The 24,329-nt window shown below is 36.4% G+C and overlaps 1 protein-coding gene across 2 annotated transcripts in view; it reads right to left on the bottom strand.

Annotated features, from left to right (window-relative positions):
• The window catches only part of GTF2H1 (general transcription factor IIH subunit 1), a 37,825-nt gene that overhangs the window by 8,596 nt on the left and 4,900 nt on the right, over nt 1-24,329 (bottom strand). For both annotated transcript variants that reach the window (XR_005529195.1, XM_039236732.1), the window contains exons 2-13: nt 20,474-20,642; nt 17,533-17,725; nt 16,602-16,767; nt 15,334-15,427; nt 13,751-13,900; nt 13,538-13,617; nt 9,682-9,809; nt 9,485-9,572; nt 5,879-5,967; nt 5,384-5,501; nt 1,598-1,688; nt 989-1,104 (exon numbers count right to left, since the gene is read on the bottom strand). Coding sequence is in view for 1 of the 2 variants with exons in the window: in XM_039236732.1 (XP_039092663.1) it covers nt 989-1,104; nt 1,598-1,688; nt 5,384-5,501; nt 5,879-5,967; nt 9,485-9,572; nt 9,682-9,809; nt 13,538-13,617; nt 13,751-13,900; nt 15,334-15,427; nt 16,602-16,767; nt 17,533-17,725; nt 20,474-20,627 (1,467 nt within the window). In the remaining variant the exon portion in view is untranslated. The remainder of the gene's footprint in view (nt 1-988; nt 1,105-1,597; nt 1,689-5,383; nt 5,502-5,878; nt 5,968-9,484; nt 9,573-9,681; nt 9,810-13,537; nt 13,618-13,750; nt 13,901-15,333; nt 15,428-16,601; nt 16,768-17,532; nt 17,726-20,473; nt 20,643-24,329) is intronic.

Genomic DNA, 24,329 nt, shown 5'->3' with positions numbered 1-24,329 from the left:
TCTCTCTCTCTCTCTCTCTCTCCTAGAAATAAATAAAACATAAAAAAAATTTTTTTTTAAAAAATAAAAAAATAAAATTTTTTGTTCTTTTAAAAATCATAGATTAAAAAAAAATGCTCTTTTACTGTAGCTTTAAAGATTAACTTATTTGAATACTAGTGAGTATGAAAATTTCCTCTTAGGTTTCCCGAACCACCTGCATTTCTTTAGTGAGGTGCCTGTTAAAAGTCTATTATTTTTAATAGGGTATTTACTGTTCTCTTAAGGATTGTTTATAAGAGCAATCTTTTTTTTTTTTTTAAATGTTTTTTATTTATTTCTGAGAGAGAGAGAGAGACAGCATGAGCAGGGGAGGGTCAGAGAGAGAGGGACACACAGAATCGGAAGCAGGCTCCAGGCTCTGAGCTAGCTGTCAGCACAGAGCCCGACGCGGGGCTCGAACTTATGAACTGTGAGATCATGACCTGAGCCGAAGTCAGACGCTTAACCGACTGAGCCACCCAGGCACCCTTATAAGAGCAATCTATATAGTAAAACTATTACTATTAATTCTGTAAATATTTTCCCATATGTCAACTGTCCTTTAATTGGCTAAAAGGGTTTTAGTGTTAAACAGCTAGCACTATGTTTGTTGTCAATCTCGGTTTGAATTTAATTACCTCTAAAAAATATACCAAATAAATAATTTTACTTATGTAACTTGTTTTGGATTTCTGTTAATTACTCCCAGTGGCTAACAGGTAGATACAAGCTTTAAGACATACAATCATAAGTTATAGAACTGGTCTGTATCTCCAATCTCTTTATCTATAAAATGGGTTTTAATACCAACCTCCATCAGGATGCTCAAGGCTTAAATCAATGTATGCAAGTGCTTATCCCAGGGTCTAGCACATGGTAAACACTCAATACAATTTTCCAATTTCAAAATAGCATCTCACTAAATCACACTACTTTAGAGCTGGCTGTGTTTGGAATTAATTCTGACCTTTTCTTCTAGGAATGGTGTATTAACGGGAAAGCAGGACCAGAAGTGCCGTAGAAGTTCCCCAACAGCCACATATAGGTGTTTCAATTCAGACTGGATATCATTTGGCACCATCTCTGTAGAAAAAAAGAAGAGGTCTATAAGATAAAAGTTATTTTCACAAGATGTATAGCCTCTGAAAGAACGGCCACTCACAGAACAGATCTGAACATGTGTTCTTTGCCAATGCCAAACCAGGATGCGTTATTCTGAGATAAGTTAATGATTTTGTGGCTAAGAGATTCTAGAACTTAACTTCCCTTGGATTTTGGAGCAATTTTCAGATTTCCCTTTATTCTAAGAGGTATAAAGTAAAAAAGAAGGTGTTTAGTATCTTCGTAAGCCGTCAGTATTACTAGGGAGACTAGTAGTGTACCACCGTTTGTAATACCAGGACAATTATGAAACTTAAGCTCTTGCCTAAAGAGATCTCAGGATCTATATGCATAAAAACAAAAGTTCCAGAGAGCTCCAAAGAAAAACCAATATAACTTTAGCATTCCTCTCAAGTTGTTCTTTAGAGGTTATTTAAGTAAAGTGGACAGCAACAGAAAGTAGCTCAGCACATACGGTTTATGGCTTGCTGTGTCCCTCCCTGCATAAGTGCTCCTCCAGGTGATAGTGTTGTGATAGTACTACTGGCAGCACTACTTGAGAGAACCTGAAAGAAATGAAGACACAGAAAGTGGTTTTCCTTTTCCTTTCATCTTTCTTTCTTAATATTTCTTTTACAGCAAAATGTTCAGCACATCTTTATTCCTGCACAAATATATAACTTAGAGCAATTAGAGTGAACTACTTTGCGTGAGGCCAGAGGCACAGTGTGCACAGAAAAAGAATACCTACCAGTCTTCCAGCAATACTTGGCACCTCTTTAAACCTCAAAATTCACAACTTTTGCCCTTCTTCAGTACCAGCTCTTGTGAACTCTACAACTGAAGCTAAAACTGAGCTTAAGAAAACAACTAAAACAACATGTTAACGTGTATACTTGCTGGCAGCTAGGGGAGGAAACAAAGAAAATTAAACAGAGCAGAAATTTATCATTTGTCATTTTCCAAGGAAGTGAATACACTTAGCCAAAAGGGGAAAAAACAGTCCTCACTGTATCAGTCTCAACAGTTAGGGAAAGAATTGACATATCTATTCAGTGAGTGCCTAACAAGTGCTAGGCACTGTGATTATAGAAGAACAAGTCATTTCCTAAGTAACTCAAGTGCAGGGTTACTATCCCTAAGGCTTTTCAATGGAGGTTTTATAAGTAGAAATCCATGGTATATGGATGGCAAACAAGATTTCAACTTGGTGTAAGAGTACAGGATATAACCACCACAAGTCAAGGGGACATGGAGTTCATGTTATTCCTATTTACTTTGTCAGAAATTTTATAATGCACTGGAACTAGAAGCTTCAGTGATTGCTGAGCTGGCTGACTAGCCACGGGCTGCACTCAGGTATATATACCCAAGGACAATTAACTTCTTGGGCCTTCCTGACTCAATTCATGTGTCTCAGATATGAAATCATTTTTGAGATGTAGGGTGAGTATAAGGAAAAAGTTAAATATCTAACAATGACCACAGCTTTAAAAAATTAGGAGGATTTACTTGGGCCCAAGGGCCAGATGCTAAGAGAATGACATTCCAGAAGAAAAAAAAGTAGTCAAATAATCCCGTAATTGTTATGTGTACATATGTGAAGATATATATATTTCCTAGCTCTGTCTGTGGAGGGGACAATAAACCAGTAGCAAATGGTACCCCAAGAGCAATCAGTATACTGCACACAGATCTTGGTTTCTTTTCTTTTTATTTTAAATGTTTTATTTATTTCTAGGAGAGAGAGAGAGAGAGACAGCGTGAGCAGGGGAGGGTCAGAGAGAGAGGGAGTCACAGACTGAAACAGGCTCCAGGCTCTGAGCTGGCAGTCAGCACAGAGCCCAACACGGGGCCCGAACCCACGAACCGCAAGATCATGACCTAAGCGAAAGTCGGACGCTTAACCGACTAAGCCACCCAGGCGCCCCAGATCTTGGTTTCTTAAAGAAGAAACCATAAAGAAGATTCTGTGGTTGGGGCAGGTAAAGCATAAGATGAACCTGGAACATCTATCTCATCGTTCCAAAAAGTAAGGTACTCAAAAGGAGGTGCTCAAAAATTGATAAGGACATTGTCAGAGATAGGAGCCAGTGTGAAGGGTCTGACTACAAAGAGGCATGGGCACATTTTTGGGGGTGACAAATTGCTTTTTAAAAAATTTTTATTGGGTTAGTGGTTACACAACTATGTATGTTTATTAAAATTTGCAGAAGAGACTAAAAAAGGTACATTTAACTGTGTAAACTATACTTTAGTTTAACAAAAAGATAGCAACAGTTCATAACCTACAGAATAATGTAATACGAATCCACGAGTCTATTCTGCTATAAATAAATACAGGAGAAGGAAAGGGAAGCTCTTTGTCTTAGCAAAGTGTTAACAGACAAAAATAGAAGGGATGATGGAATTAGAAAATCACCACTTCACCATCACTACCACAGGATTAAGTGTTTTCGCTAAGAATCATCAACAGATTCTAAAAAACTAGTAGGTAAAAGTTTGATAGGAAATAGAATATTTAGATGGTCTTAAAATGTCTCTCAAGACACTCATTACAAAGGGAAAAATACTAACTTTTTGGCGGAAAAACCAGGTAGATACTACCTTACCCAAGTGATCAAAAGTAAGGACAAATAAGTACGTGCTTCCTGATATGATACACTGAGGATGACACACCACTTCTGTGGTACTCTCGCCCAAAATGCTTCATGTGATTCTAGTCATGAGGAAACATTAGAGAACCTCCAATGAGAGCATTTTGCAAAAAACTGGCTTTTATTCAAAGATTAAGATCATGAGAAACAAAAAGTGAAAAATGTTTCCATTTTAAAGGAGATGAAAGAACATGAGGACTAAATGCAACTCATGAATCTGATTTGGATGCTGGACCAAGAAAAAAATTTTCTTTTGCTCTAAGGGATACTGGTGGTACAACTCATGAAATTTCTGTTAAGACCTACAGGCTGGATAGTAATTATCAATGTTAGGGGCGCCTGGGTGACTCAGTCAGATAATAAGCATCTGACTTCAGCTCAGGTCATGATCTTCATGATTCATGAGTTTAAGCCCCACATTGCGCTCTCTGCTCTCAGCACAGAGCCTGCTTTGGATCCTCTGTCTCCCTCTTTCTCTGCCCCTAACCTGCTTGCGCTCTCTCAAAAATAAACCTTAAAAAAAGATACTTGATCAATGTTAACTTTTTGTTTCTGTAATTGTACTGTGTTATTTATGGGAATATTTTGTTTCAAGAAATACACAATGAAATATTTTAGAGTTTCTACTTTCAAAATGGCCAGGCCAGAAAACATTTTTTTGGCAACTTGCTGTAAGTACAAAACGAAAAATTCCAATATGTGACAAGCACTACAAGACAGATGTGAACTCTGCTTCAGGGTTCAGACAGACAAAAAGACGCCGCCCCTCCCCTCCCCCCCCGCCCTCCCCAAACTTGTTACTGGGCATGTTGAGGATCGCTTTACAGAGACCATGTAATTTGAGTTCAGTTTTGAGTAATTATTATTAATTCCTCAGGGTCAGGGAAACAGGCTAAGAGCATTCTAAGAAGCATTTTTCTAGGCAGTTTCATGGGTTAGGCTGGAGAGGACTCTTGGTTGTGTGTGGAAAGGAATGGTGGAGATGCAGCTGGAGATGGGGGTTAGGGCCAGATGTAAAGATTCTGGCATGCAGGCAATAACCATGGGGACAAAAGGGAGAGTACAGGATTTAAGCTACAGGGTGATAAATTTGTTTTTAGAAAGATAACTTGTCATGGCATTGTGAAAAACTACTCTGGTTTGCTTAAACACGGCGATAGGAGTCAAGAAATACTGAAGAATGGACAGAACTTGATCAATTTCAGTATGAACAGTATGAGTAAGAGCAGAGAAAAATAAAGACTAGATAATGAGCTCTGTTTTATTTATTCTAGTTTGAGGTCATACAGAGTATCTACACAGTGATGTCCATTAAGTTTTCTGAAAATCTGGGAAATTTCCCCAGTAACACTATGTATACGGAAGGGAAAAAATTAGCACTCACAAAACTCATATTTTATTTTTCATTATCATCTTAACTTCAGATACTTCTTGGATATGCCAAATACCTTTTTCTCCCTACCTCTTGATTTTTTCCAATTAATTTAGCAGCAATATGTCTTTAAACCCAAATAAAACAGTTTATGTAATTCAACTTGGTTGTGCTCATGAACTGAGGAAATAACAATGGGAATTTTGGTTTTCAAACAGTACAAGTCACCTACCTGAGTTAATTTGGGTGTATAAGCTTCCATTTCTTGCCTAATACTTTGAAAAGAATTAATAATGTCCTGACTTGTTGCATACTGTAGTGACTGGATTGGAGTTGGACCGTGATAATACCTAAAGATTAGCAAAGAAGAAGTTACTCATCACACAGAATAAAGTCACTTAACATCTGTCCTTCAAATATTTTAGCAGTCTCAATATAACATTATCACCAAAACAAAAAATAATATAGTTAAATAGATTTCAATTAAATAATTTATTCCTATATGGGCAATATGAAAACAGCACAGAGAACCACAATTTTATCTTGGCTTTGATCATTTAGCATATTTTTCTGAAATGTACAAAGTGAATTTTCAATGAAAAAGATAATATATTTTTATGGTAAAGTGATTTAATAATTGAGTGCTATATTTGCAGAATATACTCTGCAGTGACTTGTGTTACGTAACTATTATGTCTCAGGTTAATTTAATATTGACCAAACTTACCTATCTGACTTCTTGAGGTTTAGTGCAATTGTTTTTATGGAATTATTTTTTCCCAAGTCTTCATATTCAATGGACTCTTGTAACTTCGCCTATAATTATTAACACAGCACATCATATGGAAACCTTTTTTTACAAGAGTAATGAACATAACTGGAAAAGTACCACTACACAGAGAGTAAAATATGAAGTCTTCCCACCCACCATGAGCTTCATTTCCTAGAGATAACTGCCCTACAATCAGTTGAACCCATTTTCTCACCAACCATTTACAGAGTACCCGTTTTCCTACACTCTAACCATATTATTACTGAACCTCTAATTTTTAATAGTCTGGCAGATTAAGACAGTATATTTTACTATTTTTCCACCACAGAAGTAAAAGACTATTTTTTAATTTAATTTTTTTTTTTTTTTAAATTTCTGAGAGAGAGAGAGAGAGAGAGGAAGATACAGGATCTGAAACAGGCTCCAGGCTCTGAGCTAGCTGTCAGCACAGAGCCTGACATGGGGCTCGAACCCACAAACTGAGATTATGACCTGAGCCGAAGTCAGACGCTTAACCAACTGAGCCACCCAGGTGCCCCGAAAATTTAGTATTTCAAATTGTCCCTATTTTGACAGTCTGAATAGTCCCCTGGTAGTTTTGGAATAGATCTGACAGCAGCAGAATATTCAAAGTAACACATTCATCAGCCCTACGTTACCTGGACGCAGTCTAATTTTTTACTACTTTCTCTCAACTGTACACTCTTCAGCCAGCTTCAAGGCATACCAATATCTTCATTAGTTTTCACATATGTCAAGCTCATTTCTACCCCTCTTGTTGCCTAAATCATGTCTCTCCCTAACTTCCCATAATAACCCAAGTCCTAAACCTTTGTGAAGGCCTCATTAGGTGTCCTGACTCACATATCTAACTGAAAACTCCATAAAGTGAGGACTTTGTCTATTATTACTTCTGAATCTCTCATTATACGAAGACCCTTTTGCAGAACACAGAGCAGACTATTTCAAACTATTGATAAAGAACAGTAACATTCTATTGAACTCTGAAAATGCAACAAACTGTAACTTTCGGCAACTCTTTAATTACCAAGAATCAAATGTACTTAGTGCACAGTATTGCAAAGAAAAGTATCACTTCCTATATTTCTCCTTAAATTCCTCTGTAACTTTCATTTTACTTTTTATTTTATTACTGTTTTATTTGGAGAGACCACACATGCATGCCTGTGAGCGGCAAAGTGAGAGTGAGAGAGAGAAAGAGAAAGACAGAGAGAGAGAATCCTAAGCAGGCTTCCACACTGTTAGTGTGGAGCCTGATGTGGGCTTCATCTCACTAATCTTGAGGTCACGACCTGAGCCGAAATCAATGGTCGGTCACCCAACTGACTGAGCCACCCAGGCAGCCCTGTAACTTTTACTTTTGTTTCACTTTTATCATTTATTTATGGCTTAAATATCTTTTAAAGGAGTACACCAAGTGATGATCACCAGGTATTGTATGTAAGTAGTGAATCACTAAATTGTACTAGTATTACATTGAATGTTAACTGATAGAAATTTAAATAAAAACTTGGGGTGCCTAGGTGGCTCAGTCGGTTAAGCATCCAACTTCAGCTCAGGTCATTATCTTGCGGTTCGTGGGTTCCTACCCCACGTTGTTGACAGCTCAGAGCCTGGAGCCTGCCAGCTGTGGATTCTGTGTCTCCTCTCTCTGTTCCTTCCCCACTCATGCTCTCTCTCAAAAAAACACGAACAATTAAAAAAAATAGTTAAATAAAAACTTAAGAAAAGTATCTTCTTGGGTTTGTCAATTTGAAAAGTGTATATACATGTAAAAATATATTAAGTTACTGAAACATGAACTCAAGTTAAAACTCACCCATAATATCTTTATGGAAAGATAACCATTTAGCATATTCTTCTGAAGTCCTTTTTAAAAGCTCATTGTTTTTTTTTTTACATATTAAATTGTATCACACAGTCTGATCTGTGAACTTTTAACTTATTTAATTCATTAATTTTTATTCTGATTCCTACTGTAAATAACACAATTACTATACTTTTTCAAGTTTATTTTTATTTATTTTGAGAAAGATACAGAGCAAGTGGGGGAGGGGCAGAGAGAGCAGGAGATAGAATCTTAAGCATACACCAGTCTGTCAGTGCAGATCCCAATGCAGAGCTTAAATTCATGAACTGGGAGACCATGACCGGAGTTGAAGTCAAGAGTCAGATGCTCAACCAACTGAACCACACAGACACCCCACAACTACTATACTTTATTTTGAAATTGTCTTGATTTCATCTTCCCTATAGACATTGAACTCTTTGTGAATAAAAACTCTTAAATTCATTTTTGTTTCCCATTCCTTAGTATTTTAGGCAACTCAAAAATGGTTTTACGTGCCCAGGAAGCTTAGTCGGCTGAGCCTGCGATTCTTAATTCTGGGTCAGGTCATGATCCCATGGTTTGTGAGACTGAGCCCTGCATTGGGCTCTGCACTGAAAGCATGGAGCCTGCTTGGGATTCATTCTCTCTCTCTCTCTCTCTCTCTCTCTCCCCGCCCCCCCCCTCAAATAAACAATTAAAAATTGGTTTCTTTAATTTTTTTATGAACTAAACTACTGTTATGACAAACCTAAACTTCTTTTAATCTGGTAGGTCATGAATCCTTTTCAAGTTATTCATGGCTGCATCAATGTCCATTGTATGGACACACCACAGATATTATTAGAATGTTTGCTATTTTCTCTATTATAGTACTGTAATGACTATTTATATCTAAATCTTTGCATAACTTTACTGTTTTAAATAAGTGTCCAAAATGAAATGCTGTCCCAAAATGGAATTAAGAGCAATAAACCTTTAAAATTTTAACAGACACTGCCTGATTGTCCTCTAAGAAAACATTATCATATTTATATTTGTAATTGGGAGGAACTTTTAAAAAACTGAGAGTAGCTTGGCAAAGTTGCAACATGGAGGGGGGCACTTGTGGGGATGAGCACTGGGTGTTATATGGAAACCAACTTGACAATAAACTATTTGTAAAAAAAAAATAATAATAAATAAAAACACTAATACTGTAACAAAAAAAAATATGTCAATAAATACTAAAAAAAAAGTTGCAAGGAAAGAAGAAATATGGAAGTAGATGATTTTGTCCATATTCTCCCATAGCCCCAAATGATTTCTTCAACATCTAATGAGAACACATTTCTAGCTCTGAAATGTTAGGGTTAATATAAGATCCAAACTCTATCTTCTAAAATCATGCAAAGATCTTTAGTTTTTATTCCTGTCATACCGCTTTTGTTGACACTCTTGCCCAGAACACAAACTGTATGTGTACATGTGAAGGAAAAGAAGAGAAGAAAGCCAATAAAACAGTGAATAGATAAGAGTTCATGGAAAGCTGGCTGGCAAGTTAAAACCAAGAATGTGTTCTCTTAAATGTTCAACTTATGCCAAACACTTAATGTCTTGACTAGAAGAACTGAGCCATTTGAAATAATCAAGGATCAACATAACGTACTAGCAAGTTATACAAGGTATCTGGGACAACCTGAGTTCTAAACATCCACATGTTTTACTCATACCCTTTTGACTGCTGGCTGGAAGCAATCTGCATCTCCAGAATTTCCATCGATGCTGCTGGGCTCACCATTTTGTTCATTTTGTGCTTCTCTTAAAGCAAAGGGGGAAAAATGTTAAAAATCACAAGCAGAACAACAACATAACTCCATCTGGCTATCTTGAAAAGCCCAGTTATTGAACCTTTGCACATATACTTAACTGTTTCCTGAGACCTGCTGCCAGGACCATGGCACTGTGATGGTTAAACCTCTTGATGATGGCAGCGTTACTATTCTCCTTTATCGATTTGGAATTGGAAGTAGATGGCACAGAAGAAATGCCATAGCCCTATGAGAAATAATTTAGAAGATTAAAAATCAAAGTTCTGGTTTTCTGAAAAAACTGGATGATGAGACTTTATTAATTCTGAGAATTACTCAATTTTTACAGGTAAACATTTAAAAATAGGTTACAGATAAAAAGTACAACATGCTCCTTCTGGCTTCACAAAAATAATCTTAACCTTAAACCATGCATTTGTTTTTAAGATTTTAAAGTAATCCCTACACCCAATGTGGGGCTGAAACTTGTTTATATCCCTGAGATTAAGAGTTGCATGCTCTACCTACTGAATCAGCCAGGTGCCCTGAACCATGCATTTTTTTCAAAGAGCAGTTTTGGATATAGCTAGCAAAATATTAAACGAAGTAATACAATACAGTGGGGGGGAAAAAGCATGGACTTTGGAGTCAGGTAGCTATGGATTCAAATTCTGGCTTTATAACTTTCCTACTATTAGTCTAAGCAAGCCTAAGCTATGTAAAATCAGGTACTAGAGAAATAGATATTTTCAAACATATACTGAGTTTATGCTATGTGCTAGCCCTACAGATAAAAAGTTAATAAGATCTTGTGTCAAAGGAGCCAGAAGAGTAGTTAGTGAGATGCTGGGCTATAAGCATACACATAGTTAAAACTTATACGATGTGCTGTGACAGAAGAAGTAGCCAATCCCACTGGAGGAGAGCAGAGGTAGGTTCAAAAAAGCTTCAAGGAGCACCCTAAGTTGAATAAGTGCTTGCAAGCCAGACATAGAGACAGTGACATTTCAGGGAGAGGAATCTGCTTAAACAAAGGTATAGAAACAAGAAAATACATATTATGGGTTTTTTCTGTATTGCAGTACACTTGGAATGAAGGGTGGGCCAAGGATTGGTGAGACCAGGCTGAAGAGGTAAAAGAAAAATTATAAAAAGACTCATATGCCATTTATTCATTTATCAAATAATTACAGAGTACCTAATACATGCCATGTATGGGTGACAAATCAGTAAACAAGAAGAGTCACCCTCTGACCAGATAAAAAGATCACTTTTGAAAATGACAAATGGTATGAAGAAAATAAGGAGGGCGGCATGATATAGCAACTGGATGGAGAGAAGGAGCTACTTTAGATAGAGAGGTTAGGGAAGGTCGCTCTTGAAGTAGCAGCATTTGAGCAGATGTGAGGTAGACACAGAGTCTAAATCAAGAAGAGCCTTGCAGGAGTTTTGATTTAAGTTCAATGAGAATCCATCAAAGAGTTTTACCCAGGAAACTATTATGATCTGACTTATAACTCTTATTGCTAGGGGAGGATAAACTATACAGAACAAGAGTAGAAATAGGAATACCAATTAGGAGGCTAATGTAAGCAACAAAAACAAAAATGGTGGTAGCCTATTAGTGAGGGTCTAAGTGTGCAGATGAACAGGTGTAGACAAACCAGAAATGTTTGTTAGAGGACTTACTGATGAACTGAATTTTGGAGGTGAAGGAAGGGGAGGAATCAAAGAGACTCCGAGGTTTTGGCTTGAGAAATTGTGTCTATGGTAATGTTCTGTTTTATTCTTTACTGAGCTAGGAAAGACTCAGGAAGACACAGGCTTATGAGGATAGGAATAAAAGGCTCCGTTTTGGACACGCTATGCTGAGATGTGTGAAATATCTAAGTGAAGATATCAAGTAAGCAGGCAGATGTATGATTTTGGAGTTCTGGGGTTAGAGAGACCACAGCTACCTGGGATTCATCATTTCTTATTAGTATTTAAAGAAATTGAATGAAGAGAATGTATTCAGAAGGTGGCCCAAGGCCATACCCTGTGACAGTTACAACACCTAGAGGATCAAAGGAGAAAAAGAGGCACCAAAGGAAAAAGTGAATCAATCAAGATCTCTATTAAAGGGTTTGGTTATATAAATGTTTACATATCCATACAATGGAGCATTATACAGCACTAAAAACAAATAATAGTAACACCTATTATTTGTTGAGCACTCACTGTGTACCACGTTCTTTCAACTCTAGTAGCAATCTCATGAAGACCACACTTTTTTTGTTTTGCATTTTTTCAACTGAGATATAACTGATGTACAACATTTTATAAGCTAAAGGTATAAATGTGTTCATTTGATGCTTATACACTCAAATATGATTACCTTAAAGCTAACTAACATCTCTACCATGTCATATAATTATCACTTTTTGTTTTGAGGTAAGGGCAATTAACATGCTTTTAAGTTTTTAACACAGCACTGTTGACTCCACTGTGCATTAGATCTCTAAAACTTATTTATCTACTAGGGGCAAGTTGATACCCTTAAATAACGTCTCCTCAACTTTCCTACCCCCTGCTAAGGTCAGTACTATTAACCTCATTTTATAAGAAAATTGGGCTTAGGAAAAATAAATAAATACTAAAATCTTTTCCCCATATTAAGCTATACCTCTAAGCTTCACAAGACTTCATTTTTTTCAGGATGATTTAAGAGGGCCATGTTTTTTTTTTTTAATGTTTTATTTATTTCTAGGAGAGAGAGAGAGAGAGAGAGACAGCGTGAGCAGGGGAGGGTCAGAGAGAGAGGGAGTCACAGACCGAAACAGGCTCCAAGCTCTGAGCTGGCAGCCAGCACAGAGCCCGACGCGGGGCTCGAACCCACGAACTGCGAGATCATGACCTAAGCGAAAGTCGGACGCTTAACCGACTAAGCCACCCAGGCGCCCCAAGAGGGCCATGTTTTAATGTGTTGAAATTCACCGAGGAAGTGCCTGAATGTGGAGAGTTACTAAGAAAACTCAATTTCATTATGGAAATGACTTATCTGGGCACCAAAGATTATTTCCTATTAATTTATAATCTAGACTGTAGGTCATAATTTTACCATTTGTTTCCTCATTTGGAGAGTACATATACTAAAATAAAGGAAAAAGTTAATAAAAGAAAAGATGGGAAGGTATAAGCATGTGTATATGGCTAACAGAAGAGGAGCCAAAAGAAAGGTAAGAAAATGAAAACACAAGTGTGAAGAGAATACTTGAGGAAGGCAGGTTCTTACCCTGGAAGATAAAGCAGGGATGGAATCAAAAGGGATCACATCTTTCTCAGTGACTGGATAAATGTGTAAGTCCAGAGACACGATGCAGAGGTAGGTAGCTCGTACCTGGTGATCTAGTTGTTGAAACATATTGGATGGAGCTAGCAGGGGGTAAGGGTCACGAATGTGCTCAAGGTCTGGCAAATAGCGGGCTATTGAAAAATGCTTGTTAAATCTTTTCTTTGTCTGCTAATATTTGTCCACATTTCTCTAGATTAATGTCAGCTAGAGCATAAAGCTAGACTCACAAATACATGTTAAGCCTTCACATTATTACCTAGAGAGGTGCTCTGTGGAAGCTAGAAAATTAAGTTTTAGCAACACACACAAGTTCAATGCTCCGAGGCAATTTTAATAGCAAATAGTGCTACTAATAAGCACTTTGGATAAATCACTCCAAATAACAGTCCTTTATATTTTATTTTCAGAAGTGTAATATCTATACTGAAGGCAATTTTTAAACTAGCTGAAGAGCAGGAAGACTGTTTTCTCTTTTAAATTATTTTTTTTTTTAAAAAAGATTTGTTCCTTGTTTTTTGTTTTTTAGTAGGCTCTATGCCCAATGTGGGGCTCAAAATCACAACTCGTAGATCAAGAGTTGCATGATCTACCAACTGAACCAGCCAGAAACACTTCTCATAAATTCTTTTAGTACTGCTTACCTCATCTAATGGTTTATCTTCCAAAGCTGTCAAATCAAGTAGTGGGTTTTTTACTCCTAATGAAACCATGGTTTTTAACCCTAGAAAATCAATGAAATAAAAGTTGGTCAAGTCTTACCTTTCTCAGAAATAAAAAAAGTCACAAACAGCACTATAACTAGAGGACTAGAGAACAGCAAATTAAATTTTAGTGTGTGAGGGATACGCAATTACCTTTTTCATCTATTTTGGCACATTCTGCAAAGAGGTCTTTTGACCCTGTATTCAGCCGGTCCCTGTGAAAATAATGGGACTGAAAAAAACGTGTCCAGAACTCCTTTTCTGTCATGTTGTGGGGAACATTTTCTGCATATTTCATTTTTACTGTAGGGGAAAAAAATAGCGACATACAGAATTTTCATTTCTTAAAACTTCTTAAATTAGTTGAAATATAGAATAGCAAAAACTAGATTACTAAAGTGCTCAACTTCATATACTGTATATAATAATCTAATTGTAAATTTAAAATATAACTTGAGAGACTAGGTGATGCACTATCTGTATGAAACTTAACAAATTACAAGTGAAACCTTATTTTACAGCAAGGGAATTAACAAGTTTCAAAGTTTTAGTAGAAATACAAGAATCAATACTCACTAGGACTATCAGTTCAGCACACCCCAGAAGCTCACAATCCAACAAGCAAAGAGGTTAAGGGCACTGTCTCTTGAGCCAGGGAGCTGAAGTTTGAAATTCTAGGTCTGCCACTTATATCTATTTGGCCTTGTGCAAATTACTTATATCTTTCTGCTCTTGGTTTCCTCATCTGTCCTATAGGATACTAATACTGCCTACTTCATAGACTGACTTGTGATGACTAAATGACTTAATATATATCAAGGCCTTGGAATGGTGTCTGGTATGTAATAAACACTACAGAATTACATTATTATCAGAAAAATATGAAAAATTAATTACAATGTGATAACTCACTGAGGCAGACACAAGACCCTACAGAAGCCAAGCGGAGGCGTATACCTGCCCAAAGAAGTCAGGATTTTACAGAGGTGGCAGTGAGGCAATGCTTGTGTTTAGTCCTATGGGGGAGTTATATTTCTGAAAGACTAACAGGGCACGGTGAGGAAGTGAGAAGAGAGAACGGCATATGCTTTGAGACAGAACTGTTTGGTCAGCAGAATGACCGAAGTGGTGGGGCTCTCAACCTCTGCTGCACATCGTCAATTATTAAAGCTGGGATCAAGTCATTTATAGTTTTAGGGTGGTTTCTGCAAGGGTAATGATTTGTGGGTTAGAAAGGTCACTCTGGAGGCAGCATGAAGAGGGATCTGAATTAGTGATGTAGAGACTATTTACTGATACCTCTGGAGCAGGTCATCTTGTGATACACTGAAGGGTAAATAAAGTTTAAGAACCACTGATGGAAGAATGGGAAAATCATACCAATGAACTGATGACAGTACATTATATTCTAAGCCCTTAATAACTACTATATGTCAGACATTGGGTAAGTACTTCACATATATTTTATTGCACTTCATCATGAATAAAGGTAAAGCTTTCTTTCTTTTTTTTTTTAAACAACTTTGATTTTTAATACTAGAAACAATTTGCCATTCCAGAAACAACTGTAGGGAAGAAAAATCTCCCCTATAAAAATAAACTCATTAAAATTATAAATATTATAACTTTTTTACTTTGACTATTTAAAATGTTCCCTTGCAATACTTGTCTTTCATTTACGTATTATCACTGAATTCATCCAAATATTTCTACTATGTGGAAAAACTGATTCTTACCTGCCGGATAGGTCCTAAATATGGATTCAATGATATCAGAGGTTAAATTGTATCTCAGACCATTACATCCATCTGTTTGGGGCCGGACATCAGCCTAAAATAAAGACCACACATGTATAATTGCTAGAATATTGGGGGAAGATGTATAAGCATATTAACAGATACTGGACAAAGGTGGAAAAATAGACTTTCTGAATGAACTAGAGAGACAGAAATATGTCCCTCACCTTTACTTTTGGCATAGACACAGGGCTCAAAGAAGCCTGGCTTGGTTTCACATAATCTTACTGAGGTGTAAAACCTGCTTCCTTGAAAATTCTACATAGTCAAATAGGTATGTGTGTGGCCAAAGGCAGATAGTTAGTGGAGCTTTAACACAACACTTGTACAGTTACCAAAACAACTGTAAACCTTGGTTACCAAGTAAACAAATTACTCTCTGTTTTTTTTTTTTTTTTTTTTTTTTACGAATGTCGTCGTTCATTCAATTTCCTACTATGCACCCAGAAAGATGCTAAACCTATAACTGGTACTCAAATTTTTGTTAAATGCATAAACACTGCTTTGGTTCCATCAGAGTATAGACTAAATGAATCTCATTTTCTAATTCCACAGATAAGATATTCTCAATCTTTCACTAAAATATATTTAATAAATCTTACTTTTTCTGTAATATCATAATCATTCCACATTTAACTCTGCATTACAAATATAGCAATCATAAAATAAGGTATCAGAAAGCCCTAACTTTAAAAGAATTCAGGGAAACAAGTATTAGTCCAATTGCTAAAAGATTCTCTTTTATTAAACTCCATTTAATTTCCAGCATGTTAGTGTCAAGTCCAAAAACCAAAAGAAGTTAATTGGCAAAAAGAAGCACCTATTTAAAAATATTTTTTAACATTTATTAATTTTTGAGAGAGACAGAGTGCGAGCAGGGTGGGGCAAAGAGAGAGGGAGACACAGAATGTGAAGCAAGCTCCAGGCTCTGAGCTGTCAGCACAGAGCCTCACACAGGGCTCGAACTCACAAACCATAAGATCATGACTTGAGCCGAAATCAGACACTTAACCCACTGAGCCACCCAGGCGCCCTAAAAAGCATCTATTTAAAAAATATTGGATCTTTTTAAAAAATATTTTACCATGGATACCAACGTATCCACTGATTTGCTTTAAGGAAATGCTACGTTTTACATGTGGCATTGCTAACACATATATTAGGATTTTCTTTCTTTATCCCTTTAGAAATCTAGAAGGGTCACATACCAGAAATGCTGCAGAAATGCCAACATCCTGCTTATGATTGGATGTAGAAGAACTCTCTGTTGCATTTATATTTAAACGATTGGCCCAGAATTCCTCAGCACTGATCACTTGACTCACAACAAGGTCTTTATAAAGCTGAAACAAAACAGGATCTTCTTGCAGCATTCTGGTGACAGAATATATTGAATATATTGAACTTCTAGAATAAAGCACCATTTATGTTAACACTTTAAAAAGACTTAAAAAAAAAAAAAGACTTTAACAACATGAAACAGTGAGACCCACAACTTTCATTTTATGATGATGGAGCAACAGAGGTCATTTAGTTCATCTCTTAATAATTCAAACAAAAAAAAAACATTTTTGGAGGAAGAAATGAAGATAAATGGAAGTAAGTCTGAAGAAGTAAAGCCTAAATTCTTTGAGGGTTATTGGGGTTATTCATCTCCATATCCCAGTGATACAAAGGTCACTATGTCTGTATTTGTATTGTACTATATTCTCTTCCATAAATAAAAATGAAAAGAGTAGAGGTATGCTTAAGATTTTCTGGACACTAATTTTTATGGTAATAAGCACTTGGAGACTTAAGCATGGATGGCCTGGAAAATATTGGCAATGGAATAATTCACCTTATCAGAAATTCTCATTACTTCACATGCTTTCACAATTTTTCTTACAGTGTGATTTTTCAGGTTTCTCATTCACAAACACATTCTAATAGTTCAGTGTCTTCTCTGTGACAGAGATCTGGGAGAAGGAATTAAAGGACCTTGGCACCTTTGAATCTTAGTTCTGGTCCTCACCAGATAATTAAGGTTCAGGCAGTTAATTTAATGTAGCACAAAGCAGAAGACAAAACAAGCTATTACTCTATTAAGAGACTGGAGAGGACCTAGTGACCCTTCAAAAGGCTATTTTCCTCTTTCACCTGTTTTTCTCTTCCAGTTCTTTATTTGCTTTCCTCTTGAATTTGGGCAGCAGCTGCTGAAGAAGGTCTTTCACTGCATCTCGCTCTTTCACTGCTGTGCTTTCATTGGAAAAATGGAAGTTAGTTGTGTCCCCTGCATGCAACACCAGCTGTAGCTGAATTTTAGCTTTTCCTTCTGGACTGATTTTCTGGCCTAAAAAGAAGCATGAGGCGAATTAGATAAGGATATCCACACCGTGGAAATCGTCCTGCAATAGGCTACTTTTCCTCCCCAAGAAGATTCTGAATTCCTTTGGGCTTTAGCTGCCCTGTTCCAATCTTAATGCTTTTGCAGAAATGAACTCTTCTCAAATAATCCCATATAATCAGAGCAAAGTTTAACAAATTCACTAACACTCTGCTTCCTTCTTCAGTACCCTCTTTGTGTCGCACTTCTCACCCACTGCTTCCATCACCAGATACTAAAGGGCTTTTGTTTCCACTCAACTGGGGCAAATCTCTAAATAGCCAAGGAGTCCTGACCCCACCCTGAACAGCTGCCTCCAATCAACATTATCATTAATAAAATTGGTTTGTCCTAATTCAAAAAACTCCAAATCACAGCCCGTGTCTTACTACCTGCAAAGAAGAATGCCTAATTTTACATTTGAGAAATCTGGTGTCATCACTTCAACCAAGTGATCAAACTTCACCTCATCCAGAATGGGACAACCTGACACTATGGGCTTTCTGAGGTGACAGAATAGTAAGTAAATACCACCACCTACATGTTGTTCTTGCTGCAAATGTTTAACTTGAGTATAATCAACACTGTAAACCCTTCAGTTTACAAGAAATACAAGTATGCATGAAAATAATTTTAAAAGAACCTTGAGTGGATAAGTAGACATAATCAGAATGTATGATATTTGACAAGTCTCTAAAGACTGAAGGGACTACAATTACATATGTGAATCCAGATTGGATATGGTTTAAAAAAATTACTACTACAAAAGAACATTACCGGGACAACTGGAGATGTAACAATGTTCTGCTTATTTACTATTAAAACTTTCTTGGTATGAAAATATTACAAAGTAAAGTGTATGCACACATAAGTGGGATATATTGTATAGGTATGCACTGTACCATTCTTAAAAGTTTTTCTGTAACTTTGAAAATTTTCATAATAAACAGAGGTTGAGAAGGTCAAAATACACCTACATAACGGAGAACTTGTACTCTTAAAGAGTGGGCCTCATGGCAATAGTAGTTCCTGTCTTCCTCAGAGGAAGAGAGATGGAGGAGCTTTGTCTATGAAATGGGGGGTTCATGATAGTGTGAACATGCTGCCTAGAGCTCATGGTCCAAACCACCTAACCCCTAAACAAACTTTTTCAGTCAAGATGCTGCTTCCAGACCAGCTTCCAGACCAACAGTCTAGATGAAATATCTTACTACCAAAAGCAGCAATACGGAACAATGTAGGCTGTCAGCCAGCAGTTTCCATTTTTCCAAAACAAACCATCACTCTTTTTTACGCATCTTTTCTCAGTTACTACTGTAGCCTCGCTCTATCTTGCCTCTTGACTCGAAGATGCCTATTTCTGAAGTTTTGTAATTAGCTAACCTAACTGCTGATTCTCACCGTAGTAATTTATTGCTGATAACTTTCAATGGCTTCTTTCAGAAATGGGCATTCTTTCAAATATTCAACTTAAAATGGACACTGATCTAGTGAAGATCTAGATTTAGGTATGCATGCTCCTTCCCAAACACTGAGAAAAACTGTCAAGAAATAGGAGAAGAGTATATTCTTTACTCTGTGTTGTGGGTATCACAATGAGTGTGTGTTTTACAGAGCTACAGGATCAACTTCCTGTTTAAGAGAAATGCTAATAGAGGAAGTTCCTAATTTATGAATCTCTTCTGGTACAAACGTTAGTCTGTAAGAGTACTATGAGGAATTTGGTGAGGTACTTTTCCCAAAAAACAAAGTTTTAAAAGGAGCTAATATTACCAGAATAGAGGACAAAAGACCAGACAGCTTAGGCAGTACTTAATTATGATGAATTTTAAACAGCATTTCCTTTTGAAAGTTAAAATTCTAAATTGTTTCAGTGGAAATAGATGAAAAGCTTGGTCATTTCCAGCAGCAAAGTTGAAGTAAATCCTTAGGGCAACTGTTCACGCACAAAGGACATTTACAAATTTAGCACCTACCAGTTGAAGGCTGTGTATTTTTTGAGGTATCACAGTCTTTGAAATCCACCTAAGATTTTATCTTGGAGAAGAATTTTATATCCAAGAAAACAAATGAATCCATATTAAGGTCACAGTTCAGATACCACAATTTGCTAAGGATACTGTGCTCTATACTTCTCCTCTCTATATTCAATAAAAAATTGAGTTTATCTTCTCAACAAACGATGGCCACATAACCAAAGATGAACTAGACAACTTGCTTAAACAATACAGTTTTATTAAAGGGCAATCTGGCATCATCAATCAACATTTTAACGCATGAATCATCTGAATCAGTAAACCCACTGCAGGGATGTATCCCATACATACAAACTCACAAAGATACTAGCACACAGACCTACACTGCAATACTGTTTGCAATAAAAAGAATTCTGAACACTTCCTGTCCTTCAAAGAAACTGATTAAGTTATGATTCTATATCCAGTGGAGTATTATGCAACTCGTAAAAGAGGCGTTGTGCAGAGATTTTTATGTGATGCAGTTTTACATATATAAAACTATACAAACTCTATTATTATAAAATGGAAAAGGAACATTATAGAATAATATATGTTTAAGCGATCCCACTTTAAAATTATTTCAATATGGTTGGTTTTTTGGACACTATAATAAAAAAAATCCACAAAGATTATATAAGCAATCTTCTTATAAAATTACTAGCAAATGTTACATCAGACCTTAGTATAGCTGACTTACATTTAATATCTGCATACATATGGCTGATTGTAAATCTATCTTTGCCTTCAGGTGCCCAAGCAATCCTTTCTGCCATGAGGTATAAAGCTCCGTCTTGCTTCTTTTGACGCACCTTCTTTACAATCAGCAAAACTTCTTCAGATGAAGTTGCCATGATGCCTAGAAAGTGCTACAGAGACAAAAGATTTCACATCTCAATTAGGATCAAATTTGTTGACTTCTGGAGTCCTTTCCAAATCTAAACCTAAATTGATAATAAGGAAGAAAAAAGTCACTGATTCAAAGTTGAAGACAAAGTTGTATAGCACTATCCTCTAAAATCAAATTTATTATTTGCTCATTATCATAGGTTTGCACTTACACAACACAGTTTATGACACTTGGCAGTCTTTAAACCATTTCTACACATTCTAATCAGAGTATTTTCAATTTACTTTTGGTTCCTCAGTAATATTCTTAAATCTTAAATGTATGATTTGACTAGACATGTTGTCTTTAATCTACGTGTAAAGTTGTAGAACTTTAGAATTATGACTCTATTAAATATTTAGTTAAATTTTGTTTCAATTGAAACAAATGACTAAGGGCCACAGGGTTTGTGTGACCTTCCCAGAACCACTCTCAGAGCTGAAACCACACCCACGTTTCCTGATTCCTGGTCTAAGTTTCTTCCTGTGTACTTTAAAAGAAAATTGTTAATACTTAACACCTCATGCAACAATGTGGATGGAACTAGAGTGCAATTATGCTAAGTGAAATCAGTCAGGGAAAAATAAATATATGATGGAATCATATGTGGAATTTAAGAAGCAAAACAGATGAACATAGAGGAAGGAAAGGCAAAATAGAGAGGGAGGCAAACCCTAAGAAACACTTAAATACAGAGAACAAACTGAGGGATGCTGTAGGGTTACTGGGTGGGTGGACAGGCTAAACAGGTGATGGGCATTATGGAGGGCACTTTTTGGATGAGCAATGGATGAATCACTAAATTCAATTCCTGAAATCATTATTACATTATACGTTAACTTGTATTTAAATAAAATTTAAAACATTAAAAAAACCCAAAATAAATAAATACTAAAGAAACAATTCTACTTAAAAAAATTAATACTTCAGATGCTATTTCCCCTACCTTTCAACAATCAAATGTCTTCAACTGTTCTCTAGTTCTTGGCTGAAGATTCACTTGTATATGGCTAATTCATTACCTAGGAAACAGCCTTTAGTTACCTCCACTTCTTTCCTCCCCAGTCCTGAGATATCTTAAATACTCAACTGAAATCCTACAGGCTTAAGTATGGCTGCCTGGAATATGAGGCTGAAAGGGAACTCGCGTCTGTAAGGGCTTATCAGGAAAGAAGCCATGATTGATGGTAATGTCTGCCATGGGATGAGATGGGAAAAAGTGATAGCACAAATATCCCATATATGTCATTTCCCGTGACGTTATGACTAAAATTTTATTCCCAAAGAAATGATTTAAAAGTGTAATTTTAAAACATTTACTTCTTCAGGTATAGTTTAAAATATAATTTTAGACAAATCAGCATATCTAGATATTCTAAGAATTAAATTTGCCCTGAGCAAACAAGTGAAGCCTCATTGAAACATTTTTTCTGGAGGTTAAGACAAATGGGAACAATGAAATACTGAATCTGCCATTAGTTATTTGAAATAATTGAACTTTTTTTAAATTTATTTTTTAAAATTTACATCCAAGTTAATTAGCATATAGTGCAATAATGTCTTTAGGAGTAGAATTGAGGAACACTTCTAATTGGATGAAGTGGGGAAGTAAGCATAAGCAGGAGTGGCAGGCATTAAAAATAATGGAAACCAGGGGCGCCTGGGTGGCTTAGTTAGTTAAGCATTTGGCTCTTGATTTCAGCTCAGGTCATGGTCCTGGAGTTTGTGATATTGAATCCCATGTTAACTGTAGTTGACACATGTTACATTAGTTTCATATTAGTAACATAGTAATTTGATGAGTCCATATGTTATTTTATGCTCACAAGTGTAGCTACAATCAAAAAAGTCATTCAAGCAGGAATTTAGAAATAAAAACTACAAATTAAAAAAAAAGCAAAATCTTAATTTCTCTGAAGCTGATTTTCTCAATTTTGAGTAGCCAAATATTCCCTTTCATAGGTACCCTTACAGGCTATTCTACCCCAGGAATGGAAAGAAAAAGGGTCAATGTGAACACATTTATTCAATAAATTTATTGAATTTACTTATTCAATAAATATGTACTGAGCCAACAAGTCTAGGATTAATGAAAGATGAATGTCTGACAATAATGATTTCTGCTTTCAAAGACGTTCCAGTTCGTAAGATATGTGTGTGTCAGTGTTTACAAATAAGAACATGTAAAGTTCCAAAGGGAGATAAAAAATGTTCTGAATTAGGATTTAGAGGCCATTTCTTCACAGAGGATGCTTTGCCAAAGGTTTGTAACTGATTTTTTTTAGTGCAAATAAAAAAATTTGGGTATAATTAACAAACCACGAAAATACATCTTAGGTGGTCTGTTTGATGTATTTTGACAATTGTATACACAGAGGTACCATTACTCAAAATAAGAGAACATTTCTACCACCCCCCAAAATTCCCGCATGTTCCTTTCCATTCAACTCTCTTCCTCTCCCCCTCCAGCAACTATTTTCTGATTTCTATGCCACAGATTAGCTTCTGTCCCTTCTGGTTTTCGTAGAAATGGAATCACATACTATGTATTCTGTCTCTCCACCTAATCTGTTTCTTGAAATTCACCATATTATTACATGTATCAGTAGTTTGTTCTTTCTTATACTTAGTAAATTAGTTATGAATTGGGTCTTGAATGAGGATTTTGACAGAGAAAGGGAAATAGGCATTACAGGCAAAGGGAATACTTTGGGGCAAAGGCTTGAGACTTGAGACTCGAGAAATGGTTAAATAGTCTGTGCTGGATGTAGTATAAAGTTCATGATAAAAATCAGTGGGCTATGGAGTTCGATGGTTAAGATGGAGACAGACAGTGCAGAATGCCACCCTACTTGGTAGACAAGAAAAAACCTCTAAGGACTTTTGAATAGGGTAGCAATTTGTATTTTAGGAAATCAATCTGTGGACAGTATGAGAGAGACTTAAGCGAAGGACTAGCAAGGGTCTGAACCAGGCTGGTGGCAGCAAGAATGGAGAGGAGGGGATGAGGAGGAAGCCGGATAAATAGGCAAGCACTGAAGGAGGTGTCACGACTGCTTGCTCATACCTCACTCCTAAGCCCTACCGACATGAGTACAGTAGAACAGGTTTGAAAGTGAAGACATGGAATTCAGTTCTGGATATGAAGAGTGTGAGGTGCTGTTGAGTCATGTAGGTGGAGATTAATTAACTTGTTTTTCACTTGCCATTGAAAACATTTCCTTACATTGTTTTATAATCTCCAGTTCTGATATCTATAAAACATATATGATAAAGGTTAAAATTCTTAATATATATAATGCCACCTTTTAAATGATATATTTTATCCTCCTAAGATTTTCACTATAGGGTTATTGCTGCTTAAAAAGTTTAAAAACCACTGTTTCAAAACATGATTTAATAACATGAAAAGATACACTGTTAAGTGATCAAAGAAAAAAAAAGCTTGTAGTTTGATTCTATATTCTTAAATTTTAAAAAATTATCTAAAATGTACTCAAGGGGTGTCTGGAGTGGCTCAGTCAGTTAAGCATCTGACTTCAGCTCAGGTCACCATCTCACGGTTTGTGGGATTGAGCCCTGTGTTGGGCTCTGTGCTGACAGCTCAGAGCCTGGAGCCTGCTTTGGATTCTGTCTCCCTATCTCTCTGTCCCTCCCCTGCTCACAC

This window comes from Hyaena hyaena, unplaced genomic scaffold (genome assembly GCF_003009895.1).
Source record: "Hyaena hyaena isolate Hyena2069 unplaced genomic scaffold, ASM300989v1 scaffold_116, whole genome shotgun sequence".
Lineage (NCBI taxonomy): Eukaryota > Metazoa > Chordata > Mammalia > Carnivora > Hyaenidae > Hyaena > Hyaena hyaena.
Note: the sequence above shows the minus strand (reverse complement) of the source record. Positions and strands in the feature narration are given on the sequence as shown.